General features: G+C 42.4%; 2 protein-coding genes across 3 annotated transcripts in view; one reads left to right on the plus strand and one right to left on the minus strand.

Moving 5' to 3' along the window:
- The first annotated feature begins 1,886 nt into the window (after positions 1–1,886).
- On the plus strand, positions 1,887–6,605 carry PRSS54 (serine protease 54). Its single transcript, XM_045986697.1, has 3 exons — positions 1,887–2,145; positions 2,728–2,859; positions 5,998–6,605. Exons 1-3 carry the CDS (start codon positions 1,921–1,923, stop codon positions 6,568–6,570), a joined length of 930 nt encoding a protein of 309 aa, XP_045842653.1. The 5' UTR covers positions 1,887–1,920; the 3' UTR covers positions 6,571–6,605.
- Positions 6,606–6,612: 7 nt separating this feature from the next.
- Positions 6,613–13,178, minus strand: part of CCDC113 (coiled-coil domain containing 113) — a 28,104-nt gene continuing 21,538 nt past the window's right edge. Inside the window, exons 8-9 of one of the 2 annotated variants that reach the window (XM_045986695.1) lie at positions 8,015–8,170; positions 6,613–7,032 (exon numbers count right to left, since the gene is read on the minus strand). In XM_045986695.1, coding sequence (XP_045842651.1) covers positions 6,946–7,032; positions 8,015–8,170 — 243 coding nt within the window. In that variant the 3' untranslated portion in view covers positions 6,613–6,945. The remainder of the gene's footprint in view (positions 7,033–8,014; positions 8,171–13,178) is intronic. The other variant, XM_045986696.1, reaches the window with a different exon arrangement.

The following is a 13,178-nucleotide window of genomic DNA, read 5'->3' on the forward strand; positions in this document are numbered from 1 at the left end:
AGCAGGACTGGTTTCTCTTGAAGGTTCTCTCGGGCTTGCAGACCACTGCTTTCTCGCTGTGTCCTCACATGGCCTTTCCTCAATGCGAATACTCCTGGTGTCTCTGTTCCCTCTTACAAGGACACCAGTCCTATCAGATTAGGGCCCCATACTTAGGAGCCCACTTGATCTTAAATACCTCCTTAAAGGCCCTCTCTCCAAATACGGTCACCTTTGGGGCTAGGACTTCACCTACAAATTTGGCAGGACACAGTCCAGTCTATAACAACCTCCATATAGTTGGTAGCACACCAACACAGTGTTACACTCGTAGTCTTTTTCATTCTACCGGGAATGTGGAGCCGACTTTTCTTACCATTACATAGAGAGCGCCCACATTTATCAGCTGCGCAATATCCCAAGACAGATCTACTATAATTGCACAGTCCTCTATGAATGGAAATTGGGGTTGCCTCCGATCTTTTACTGGTACAAAAATGCTGCAGTAGATATATTTGTACATATGTTATTCCACACACATGCAATGTCCTGTAGCATAAATAACCCAGGAGCGGAAAGACTCAGCCAAATAATAGTAGCCATTGCCAACTAGCCTTCCAGAAAGGTTCTGCTTTCCGTGTTGTGTTTTCATTATTGCTATTTTCTATCTGGTCTGTTTCAGTTTTGATTTTCTCTTTGCCTTAGAGTTTTATTAAAGACAAAGTTTTTAAATACCCAGGTAGTGGGGTGTTTTGTCTATTTTGTTTTCTGACATTATTGAATTTTGAGTTATACTTCATGGTGAACTGATCTATTTAGGAATTTGTTGGAGTTGTCCTTGCGGTCTACTATATGTGATCCGTGTGAATATTTTCCACAGTTAAAATTCAAATTTCATTCTGTCTTTGGTGTACAATTTAATATATAAAACCAGGAGAGGTAATGTCCTTGATCTGTCCTAGGCTGCCAAAGGTAAATGAAAATCTATCACAAACAAGCTTCAGGCTTTTTCTGTTTCCTGAGTGTTCCCTTTGTGAACATTATGTCATGGGCTGCAGATGTTTATGACTATGACATCTTTACTGTAGACTGTAGACTGAATTCTTTCTCATCATTTAGAGCCTCTCTTTGTCTTACTTCGTGCTCTTCTGCTTGGAATTGATGGTCAGAACGAAACTCCTGCTTCTTGCTTTATTTTAGGTTATGTTTTCTGCTTTTGTTGCTTCTTTTCTTTTCACACTATGCCTTTGTTTTGTTTTGTATGTCTCTTCTGACAGATTTGGGAAGTTTGAGTTTTTGTTTTGGTGTTCATTTTAGAGTTATAATTTCATGGAAGATGACTATATCCTCAGTTTCTTTCTGGACTGTCCTCTTATACTCTGCTATAGTTCCTTGGGTGATTCCCAAGAGGAGAAAGGGAAAACAGCCATCATTATTAAAACCAGAATTTCTCTGAAGAGTATTTACAGAGTATATAATATGAAAAGATAAGATGTTTATGTTAAGCGCTGAAATCAAGTCAAGATTACATCTTGGCCGTAACAATGACCATGTAAAAAAAAAAATAATAATAAATAAAACCATGGGAAAAGTATGAAAAAAAGATAATCAGCCACAACTTAGCGATTATTTTTGGGTGGTAGGACAAATGATGTTCAGATGGAGGATTCCCAAGATGCTATGGGCTCACAAAGGAGGACACAAGCCTAGGGGTTCAGAAAAGATTTCCTAGGGACTGGGTTCAAAGGGGTCAGTAAAAATTAACCCAGGAAAAATGAGCTGAATGAGTATTCCAAGCAAAACAAAAACGAAAACAAAAACAAAAACAAAACAGTAAATATGAAAACAGGGAAGGGTGACTCTTTCATCATGCCTTAGCTTCTCAAGATTCCCTTCTCTCTCTCTAGGAAGGACGTCATCATTATAGTTGGTATAGCTAAGATGGATGCCAAAGTGATTTCTCATGAAGAGTATCCAGTCAACACCATCATCATCCATGAGGAGTTTGATAATGAAACCATGACGAATAACATAGCCCTCCTGAAGACAGACACGGCAATAGAGTTCAGCAGCCTGGTCCAGCCCATCTGCTTCCTCGGCAGAAAGCTGCATGTGTCCCCAGTCTTGTGGAACTGCTGGGTGGCAGGATGGAATCCCACGTCTGCAGTTAATGCCTTCCTTCTCCTAGAGGAGGCTGTGTGTGTGCTAGCGGTGGGGGTGACTTGGATGAACAGTTCTGGGGCTTATCTTAATAATTCAGGCTGCTCAAGATTCTGGAGTTGGGCTGGAACCTTCACGTAATCAGTCAAGATTTGCAATGATTGCCTTATCTGTGACCGTTCTTACATTTGATCCTTTTTCTTCTAGTCCTACACCAAAATTAGAAGTACGTAGGCAGGGAATGACCTGAAGTGAGTGCAAAGTTAGAGAGGGGTCAGGGAATCTTATTCCCTGAACTAGAGCTGATTATCCTTTTGGGTAAGCCATCTTTGTTTCCTTGGGACATGAACAAGGAAATGTATTCTCTCTAGATGTGGAAGAAGGGTGGAATATGTTCACTTTCAGATTCAAGTTCAAAGCAAAGGTAGTTTTCAGAAAAACTCAGACACATGTTCTGACTTCTATAAGGAAAAGGGGTTTATCAGAACATTTTCTACTCATTCCCATCTGGATATGTGAGCTGTAGTTGAATTGACATAGGCAATGTCTTCTTGTTAATAATTCCTGGCTCTCTGTTGCATGGTCCAGACAGGAAATCACATGACGATGAGTATCCTGAGGAAAATCTCCGTGAAAGACATCGACCTGTGTCCTTTACACAGAATCAAGCAAACAGGATGTGGCAATCACGTAGAGCAGGAAACCGATGCTGTCTGCTTGGTAAGAACATGATGGAGTAAAAGCTAAAGTCTGAGATTAGGAGTGGTCATTTCAAGGGAGCCTTGGGACCCTCCCTCGTTGCATGATGAATTCCATGGGAACTGGCAGGGACTGGCATCTGGGATTTCTAGCTGTTTCCCAGCACTTGGCATGTGCTCAATAAAAATCTACTGGATGGCCTTAACAGGCACCATTTTCACTGTGACATGATTAAGCATGTCTAAGTCATAGACGTTTTCTCACTGGCTAGAAGTTTGGAAGTGTGAGTTCAAACCATGCATGCAGATATACTTCGAGCGTGTCCACAGGGTGGGGTCCTCGTCTTCAGCTTCTATGGACCCTAGACTCTGATGCTAGGTGCTCATCAGTTATCGAAGTTTTTTTCTGTAAGAAGCCCTGCCCTCCATCCGGATGCGGGCTGTATAGATGTGCTTCTACTGCCTCAGCAAAATGGGCGAAATTCACAAGCCCTTGGTCCAGTCTCCCTCATGTTCACACCAAGAGAAGGTGTGGTTTACAGAGGTCACACAGTTAATAAACATTAGGATAAGGATGAAAACATAGGTCCACCAGATTTCCAGGTACTTTTTCTCCTCTGTAAGTGTTGATTATCCACTCAGGATGCCCTGGTGGGGAAATTTTTTTTCCAGATGATCTAGGGAAAGTATTTTAGAGAAAGAGGGGAAAATACCTATATGCAGACTATTCTTTCTAAAAGTAATTTTATTGCAAATGTTTGAAGGACTGTGTTTCATTAGGCAGTAAGTTTGACCTTCCAAAGTTGGTTCAACATTTATTGAGGGCCTACTTTTTTTTTTTTTTGAGGGCCTACTTTTTAAAAGATTTTATTTACTTATTTATTTGAGGGGGAGAGAGTGAGCAAGAGAAAGAGAATACAAGCCAGGGGTGGGGGAGAGGCAGAGGGAGAAGCAGACTCCCCGCTGAGCAAGGAGCCTGACTCAGGGATGGATCCCAAGACTCTGTCTGGGATCTTAACACTTAACCCACTGAGCCACTGTGGTGCCCCGAGTGCCTACTTTGTACTGGACTCTCTACCAGGTGGAAGACTAACAACTTTTTAAAGTAGATAATGTGCTAAAATACAGTAGAAAATATAGCTATTTATCAAAATCCTGCTATCAGCCATTCCATCAATCTAGCACCTTATTTCATCAAACCTAAGATTCTAAGTTGTAGAATACAACATTTTTTCTATGGAATGTCAAGTGAGAAAATGCTGCCAGTTGAACTCTGACATCAACCAATTAAGAGACACATTTCATTCCAAAGATGCTAATTTTTCAAGAGCATCTTAGATTCAATGGAATATGGTAAGCTGCTCATACTCTAAATGATTACCTCTTTAAATCTATCCGCAAGGTTCAAATTGGTTTTTACCTATTGGTTTTTAACTGGAGCACACCTACAGTCAGTCCTTTGTTTTTGAACTGTGCTTGCAAATTGGCTCAGACAAACAGTGACTTGTCTACCTAGAATACTTTCCTCTCAGAAACGTGTTCTAGCGTCCAGAGATCCTCAAAGTCATTCAAATATGTAGATGATGGTACAATAAACCACCTAAATCCAGTATCTGCCTAATGGGTGCCCAGAAACCCAACCCAAAGTGGAATCACTCAGAATTCGCTGCCCCCCATTTCCCCACAACCATTAGGACTTTTGTTCACTGTCAAGGTTGAGGATCATGCAATGAAAGAGCCCCTCTAAGCTGGGGCGGCTCCCCTGAGATGAGGAGGGACTGCTCCAGAGGAGCCCCTGTCCTATTTCTCTTAGCTGGTTGGGCTTCAGAAGTCCAGTTCCACAGATTATGAGGAAGAGAAAAAGCAGTGTATGCTACCCCCACAAGACACGGCAACTTGCAAAACCATGCCACAGCCAGGAAGGTCTACCCCACATTCATTCATCAAACCATTTGTCCTAAACTGCATTGTTTTTCTTCCTCAAGCTATGAAACCACAGTTTAAGTAAACTAGGGGTGGGACTGGTGACAGGAGGGGAGACCACGCTATGCTTGGCCCAAGAGCCTCTGTGCCCAGGTAGACACAAGCAGGTGCAGACAGGAGCCGACTCAACAGTACTACCACTGCCAGCCAGAACTTGGGATGAAATCTCTGCTCTCTGCTCCCTGGCAGCACAGGGCAGCGAGAGCAATGTGTGCTTGCCCTGTCCTTCTACAGAGGCAGCCACGCAGATCAAAGGGCCTGGCTAGCCTTTGAATGACAACCCCTCTTGGGCCAAGATGGACCGCAGAGCTGGAATGGGGGTCAGGTATTCCCTAAAGGGGAACCTCGGGGTGGGGTAGTAAGGTAAATGATACCTAGAAGTTGTCTTGTTGCTATTCCCGTATTTCTCAGCTTTTCACAGAAAAGTGATGGCCTTTTCTAGACACCAGAATAATGGCAGCTGATTCTTTATTGAGCGCAGACTGTACGCCAGGCATGGTGTTAGGAGTTCTGCCTGTGGTACAAACACTTTAATTCAGAGACCAGTAGGTGACTCACTGGGGTCACGTATGCAGGGAAGTGTGCCGAGCTCCCACACGCTCCCTTGAAGGGAGATAAAGTCTGTGTGGCGGAGGACTTCCTGTGGGAGCATGGGCAGGGCTGAAGAGCAGGGGTTCGGATAGACAGCTGCCCTGGGTGGAAAGGTTGTGAACGTCCCTGGCCAGTGCTCCTGGGGGTATGTGACTCTGACCTCGGCAGGAGTGTGGGATGGAGGGAGCAGCTTAAATGAAGGACCGAAACAAAGCAGAGAGGAGAAGAAAAAATATAAGCATTCTAGCCAGAAACGGGGAGGGGGGGGTGTGTGTCAACATTTGAGGAATGAGAAACTAAAAGACGGTGAGGATTTAGTCAAAGGGGCATGAAAATGAAATGGGAACCAGAAAGCTAGGGCAAACTGCAGAAACCTACATATACTTTGCATAATAAAAGAAAAAGTCATCGTGTTGGAATTTGTGGTAGTGGCCGCCTAGTTTGGAATCGGTAGCCTATAATTTACCCCATCTCCAATGAGAACTAGCGTAAAGCATTTCTAGAACAAATAATAAATTGCAGAAGGATATCTTTTTCTAAAAAATAAGTTTTTCTAAGACCTGAAGCCTTCTGTCTTTTGTCACAGGGGGACCCAGGAAACCCAATGATGTGCCAGCTCCAGAAACTGAACATGTGGGTGCTCACAGGAATCTTGTCCCACGGTGGTGAGAAATGCCCTGGCCTATTTCTGTACATCAAGGTGGAAGACTATAGCGACTGGATTATGTCCAAGACTAAGAAAACCAGCCGTCCCCTGTCTTCGTTCCACCACTGGGAGGAACCGTTTCCTTTCTCCAGCTACTCATCACATGTCATCATAACGCCGAAAAAACATTCCGGGCTGGGCCAGGGTGAATGGTCCCAAACATACATGCAAGGACATGTAAAGGTCACCTCTCACACATTGCCAACATTGCCAACATTGCCAACATTTCCAGTGTTGCCAACAAACAGCTCTAGAAAGAGTCTAGACATGGGGGAGAAAGGGTTAGGGGAATTAGGCAAGTCTTCTGTTATGGCCGCACAACCCATGTACTATGACTATTACGGGGAGGCTGGGGACAGTGGTGGGTCTACTTCAGGTCAGAATAGGTTACATCAGTCCCAAGAAATTATCTTGTTTTTCTCTGTGCTGGTTTTCTTTTGCAACAGTATCTAGTCTAGGAGCTAATCCTCCCAACTGAAGAGTAAGCTCAGGATGCTGAGTGCCTGGCAGCCACCACGCTGTTTTGGTGTCTGTCATTTTGAGTTGGCACACCCAGGCTGCCACGGACAGGCCCAGGGCGCATTCTGGGCTGGCTCTCTCCTCTGCCCCACTCCCGCATGCGGGATGGCCACTTTCCTTTGTGCTTGTGAACTAAATGTGGGCTAACAAGTGTCAAACCATTAGAGTGCCCTGTGGTTCTTTCGGTGTTAACGGCTCCAGAGTCGGGGACACCACGCAGCACAGGGAACAGTGAGAGGACCCCTTGACTGGAAAGGAGCTGATGACTTTAATGGATCCCGCTGGTCTGCAGCCGTGTCCTCCCTCAGGCTATTTCTCAGGGGGGCAAATTGCCTGCAACTGCTCATTGGTGGTTTTCATTTTATTCCATGCCTTGCGGTAGCCTTTTAAGGACATCTGCAAAAAGGAAAAAGGGGGTGGGGTGGGGAGAAGGTCATTTGGGGAAAAGCAATTGTGATTTTTCTAGAACACAACCTGCATCTAGCCCTGCAAGGCTGCAGGGGGTGTGTGTGTGTGTGGGCAATTCGAGGCTGCAAGACTCTTCAAGAGTTTGTTTCTGTCGGTGAAGGGAGAGGCTGCAGGTTCCTATGGGGTTGCTTCTTGGCTCCAAATCTGATGGGCCCAAGTTTGGATCCTAATTCACTCCCTGCCACCAAGTGGCTATGGGAAGGGCAAGAGAAAGTACTGGGAGAAAAGGAGCCTGGGTCTAGACAGGAAAAAGCCAGGCTTCCAAAGTGACCTGCCTGGGTTTCTGAGCTACTCTGCTGATGTCTCCAGTGTCCTCCGTATGCAACCCAGCCTGTGGCAGACCTGGTGCTTTCACTTCCTTTTGTCTGACCCTTTGCACCTTTCTCATTTTCTCCTCCACGCTCACAAAGGGCTAGGGTGCTCTGAGCGCGCTGTATCATACAGAAAGGCTGTGGGGTTACTAAGGATGAAAGACCCATGGCAACTATGTAAATGCATGGAATCAGGTTCTGATATTAAAAATCCATTATTATCTCATTTTTTTAAAAACTGGCTTCTCCATGTATAAAGTAGCAATGACTAAATCACCAATGATGGGGGAAGTGATTCAGAAACTTCCAGAATTCATTAAGAAAACAAGCAACTAAAAACATGATTACTACCGAGTCTCCTCCTGATCACTTGAAAAGACCCTGTTCCTAACACTGAAAAGGCAACTTAAAAAAAAAAAAAAAAGAAAGGGCATCCAAGGGCATCCTTCATTTTCCTATAAGACTTGAAGGAACTGCTGAGATTTCTCATAGACATTACATGTCCGAACATTGGTATTCTTAGCTTAAAAAGCAAAACCCTAGACAAGAATGTGAACGACATGTAAGACTGCCTGTCTTGGGGGTTCTCTGGAACTTACCTCTGCAATCTCCACTTTCCTTTCCCACATCTTGATGGTCTTCTCCAGTTCCCCATTGAAGATCTTCTCCCGCACGTACACCATCACCTGGGGCGAGCGGAACTCAGCCAGCTGTTTGCGGAGCTTTTTGTTCAAAGCCTCAGCCTTGGCCCGGTCCTGGGTTGGGAAGGACCGATTAAACTAGGGATCCTGGCAGGTCTGGCTTACTGGACTTACTGACCCTACTGACCCTGCTGAGTTTCAGTGGAGTTCACAAAATCATGTTGAAATTTTCAAAGAAGTGGGGAGAATCGTAAGATTCTGATTTTTTTTTTTTTTTTACAAATGATGATGTTTTCATTCAGTTCAGAAACACAAAGTGCAGTCTAAAAGAGAATTTTTCCCTTCCATCTTTCCTTTATTGAGGAATTTGTTTTCCCTATTGTGATTTCTTAGGTTTGGTGGTTTCTGGGGAAAAACTATGTACTTAAGCATACTTTGATTTGATCAATCTCAACTCACTTTCCTTTTTGTAAAATATATAACATAGAATTTCCCATTTTGACCACTTTTAAGTGTGCAGTTCTGTGGCATTCAGTACATTCACAATATTGTACGAGCTTTACCACCATCCATCTCCACAATCTTCTTCATCTTGCAAAACTAAACCCCTGTACTCATGAAATACGGACTCCCCAGGACTCCTTCCCCTAAGCCCTGGCAACCACTCATCTACTTTCTGTCTCTATCAATTTTATTCCTCAAGAATCTCATATACATGGAATCAGACAATACTTGTGCTTTTGTGACTGGCTTATTTCACTCAATATAATGTCATCAGTGTTTATCTGTGTTGTAGGATATGCAGAATTTCCTTCCTATTTAAGGCTGAATTATATCCCTGTTGTACGTATATGCTACATTTTGCTTCTCCATTTAACTGCCAATGAATACTTGGGTTCTACCCCTTGGCTATCATGAATAGTGCTGCTGGGAACATGGGTATATAAACATCTCTTCCAGTTCATGCTTTCAGTTCTCTTAGGTATGTACCTAGAAGTAGAATTGCTGGGTCAATAGTCAATTTTTAGAGGAATCTCTTTTTTAGTTTTTTTTTTTTTTAGAGATTTTATTTATTTACTTGACAGAGAGACACAGCGAGAGAGGGAACATAAGCATAGGGAGTGGGAGAGGGAGAAGCAGGCCTCCCACTCAGCAGAGAGCCCCACGCAGGGCTCAATTCCAGGACCCTGGGATCATGACCTGAGCCGAAAGCAGACACTTAATGACTGAGCCACCCAGACGTCCCTTAAGTTTTGTTTTTAAAATTATAATACAGTAAAATTAACTAGTCTTTTCCTTTGTGTGGATTTTTTTGAACTAGCAATGTCCTTCTGCCTCTTTTTTTAAATTTAAATATTTATTTATTTATTTTGGGGAGCGAGAGAGAATACCTGAACAGTAAGGGCAGAGGGAGAGAGAGAGACTCTCCAGCAGATTCCCCACTGAGCACAGAGCCTGTCACTGCGCATGCTCTTGAGACCCTGAGATCACAACCTGAGCTAAAAGCAAGAGTGGGATGCTTAACTGACTCAGCCACCCAGGCACTCCTTATTTTTTATTTTAGCAATTGTTTTGAATAGGCAATGCATGCAATTTAGATGGTATAAAAGTATACAGTGACCATCTTTCATGCCACCCTGTCTCCGGCCACACAGTTCTTCATAGAGGCATGCCCTATTTTTAGGTTTTGCATATTCTTCTAGAAATCTACACTCATATAAACCATTTATTTTACCTTTTTTGTCCAAAGAGTAGCCAATGCTATTCACTTTAACCCCTCCAACTTTTTTTTCACTCAATAAATATCAGCAGAGCTGTATCCGCACATTAAAAAACTCATTCTTTTTAACAGCTGCATCATTTTCCATTGTGTAGATGTACACTGATTTAACAAGTCCTTACAACAGTCACTCAGCTCCTCAATCCCCTGCTAGTACAATAAACAATGCTGTGATTACTAATCTTCTGGGTGGAGGTCATACTGTAAGTCTGCAAGTACATCAGGAGGATGAACTACTGCAAGTGAAATTGCCCGCTCGAAGACACTGGTTCTCAACTGTGGGGTGAGGGAGGAGGCAGTTTTGCTCCCAGGAGACATGGCAATGTCTTGAGACATTCTCGGCTGTCACAACTAGGGGGGTGCCACTGACACCTAGTAGGTAGAGGCCAGGGATGCCACTAAACTTCCTAGAGGGCACAGGACAGTCCCCCACAACATGAAATTAGCTGACCCAAAATGCCGGTGGTGCCTAGGCCCTGCCACGAGCATATAGGTATGTTTGGTATGGAATACTAAAGTGCCTTCTCTGACCATAAGCTAATTTGGGCTCTGCGGTGATGCCTGAGGCTGCCTGTGTTTTTGCCTATTCTCTCAACAGTCTTACCAAATTTTTTTTTTACCATTCCTAATCTAGCAGAGGGGCAAGTGGTCTCTCATTACCGTTTTATTCTCTATTCCTTATCAGTGAGGTAGAATATTTTTCATAAGTTTGAGACTTTCTGGCTTTTCTGTAAACTATATAAATTGTTTACCCATTTTGTCTATTTTTTTGGTTAGATTTTTCTTATTAATTTGTAAAAGATATTTTTGTTTTAAGAAAATTCACTCCTGGGCACCTGGGTGGCTCAGTGGGTTAAAGCCTCTGCCTTCAGCTCAGGTCATGATCTCAGGGTCCTGGGATCGAGTCCCACATCGGACTCTGCTCAGCAGGGAGCCTGCTTCCTCCTCTCTCTCTCTGCCTGCCTTTCTGCATACTTGTGATCTCTCTGTGTCAAATAAATAACGAAAAGAAAAGAAAAGAAAAAGAAAATTCACTCCCGGTGGTTTTAGGCAACACATTTTTCCAGTTATTTACTTTTTGGCTTTGTATATGATAGGTTTTGCTGTGCACAAAAACTTCGCTTTTATAGCACCGACTTTACATAGCGATTTCATGGTTTCTGAGTTTTATACTTCAAAAGTTCTCCCCAATCCAAGATTATAATAAAAATGTTCCCACTATTAAGTTTAGGACTTTAATATTTTTTTATCATTTACATTTAAATCTGATACATCTGGATTAATTTCACCGTTAACATAGATAGCTCCAACTTTGTTTTTTCCTAAATGACTACCTAGTCATCCCAGATCATTTATTGAATAATCCGGTTGTGCCCCCACTGCAATACCTTTACCATAAACTAAATGCACCCATATCAAAATTTTATCAGATACTTGATCATATACATGACATATATGTGCTAAGCAACCTAGATGAAATGGATTCATTCCTGGAAAACTATAAACTCCCAAAATTGAACCAGGAAGAAATTGACAACCTGAATAGACCGTTATCTAGTAATGAGATTGAAGCAGTGATCAAAAACCTCCCAAAAAACAAGAGCCCAGGACCTGACAGATTCCCTGGGGAATTCTACCAAACTTTCAAAGAAGAAATAACACCAATTCTTCTGAAGCTGTTTCAAAAAAACTGAAGCAGAAGGAAAACTTCCAGACTGTTTTTATGAAGCCAGCATTACCCTGACCCCCAAACCAGGCAAAGACCCTACCAAAAAGGAGAATTTCAGACCAATATCACTGATGAATATGGATGCTAAGATTCTCAACAAGATCCTAGCAAACAGGATCCAGCAGCACATTAAAAAGATTATCCACCATGACCAGGTGGGATTCATCCCTGGGTTGCAAGGTTGGTTCAACATTCGCAAATCAATCAAGGTGATAGAACAAATCAACAAGAGAAGAGAGAAGAACCACATGGTCCTCTCAATTGATGCAGAAAAAGCACTTGACAAAATCCAGCATCCGTTCCTGATTAAAATGCTTCAAAGTGTAGGGATAGAGGGAACATTCCTGAACTTCATAAAATCTGTCTATGAAAGACCCACAGCAAATATTATCCTCAATGGGAAAAAGCTTGCAGCCTTCCCGTTGAGATCAGGAACACGACAAGGATGCCCACTCTCACTGCTCTTGTTCAACATAGTATTAGAAGTCCTAGCAACAGCAATCAGACAACAAAGAGAAATAAAAGGTATCCAAATTGGCAATGAAGAAGTCAAACACTCTCTCTTCGCAGATGACATGATTCTTTATATGGAAAACCCCAAAGACTCCACTCCCAAACTACTAGAACTCATACAGCAATTCAGTAACGTGGCAGGATACAAAGTCAATGTACAGAAATCAGTGGCTTTCTTATACACTAACAATGAAAATACAGAAAGGGAAATTAGAGAATTGATTCCATTTACTATAGCATCAAGAACCATAACATACCTGGGAATAAACCTAACCAAAGAGGTAAAGGATCTGTACTCGAGGAACTACAGAACACTCATGAAAGAAATTGAAGAAGACACAAAAAGATGGAAGACCGTTCCATGCTCTTGGATCGGAAGAATAAACATTGTTAAAATGTCTATACTGCCTAGAGCAATCTATACTTTTAATGCCATTCCACTCAAAATTCCACCGGTATTTTTCAAAGAGCTGGAGCAAATAATCCTAAAATTTGTATAGAATCAGAAGAGACCCCGAATTGCTAAGGAAATGTTGAAAAACAAAAACAAAAAACTGGCGGCATCACGTTACCTGATTTCAAGCGTTACTACAAAGCTGTGATCAACAAGACAGCATGGTACTAGCATAAAAACAGACACATAGACCAGTGGAACAGAGCAGAGAGCCCAGATATGGACCCTCAACTCTATGGTCAAATAATCATTGACAAAACAGGGAAAAAAAATACAATGGAAAAAAGACAGTCTCTTCAATAAATGGTGCTGGAAAACTGGGCAGGTATATGTAGAAGAATGAAACTCGACCATTCTCTTACACCGTACACAAAGATAAACTCGAAATGGATAAAAGACCTCAACGTGAGACAGGAATCCATCAGAATCCTAGAGGAGAACATGAGCTTGTTTTAAATACTGTAACTTCATATCATGTTTCAGTATCTGGTAGGGCTAGTCCACTCATCTACTTAAGAATTTGGGGGATATTTTTATTTATTTTTCCAAAAGAACTTTTGAGCCAATTTAAGTCCTTAAAAAACCCCTCCTTGTTATTTTAATTGGAATACCATGATTTTGCACCTCAACTTAAACAGAGCTAACA

This window comes from Meles meles, chromosome 19 (assembly GCF_922984935.1).
Source record: "Meles meles chromosome 19, mMelMel3.1 paternal haplotype, whole genome shotgun sequence".
NCBI classification, from domain to species: domain Eukaryota; kingdom Metazoa; phylum Chordata; class Mammalia; order Carnivora; family Mustelidae; genus Meles; species Meles meles.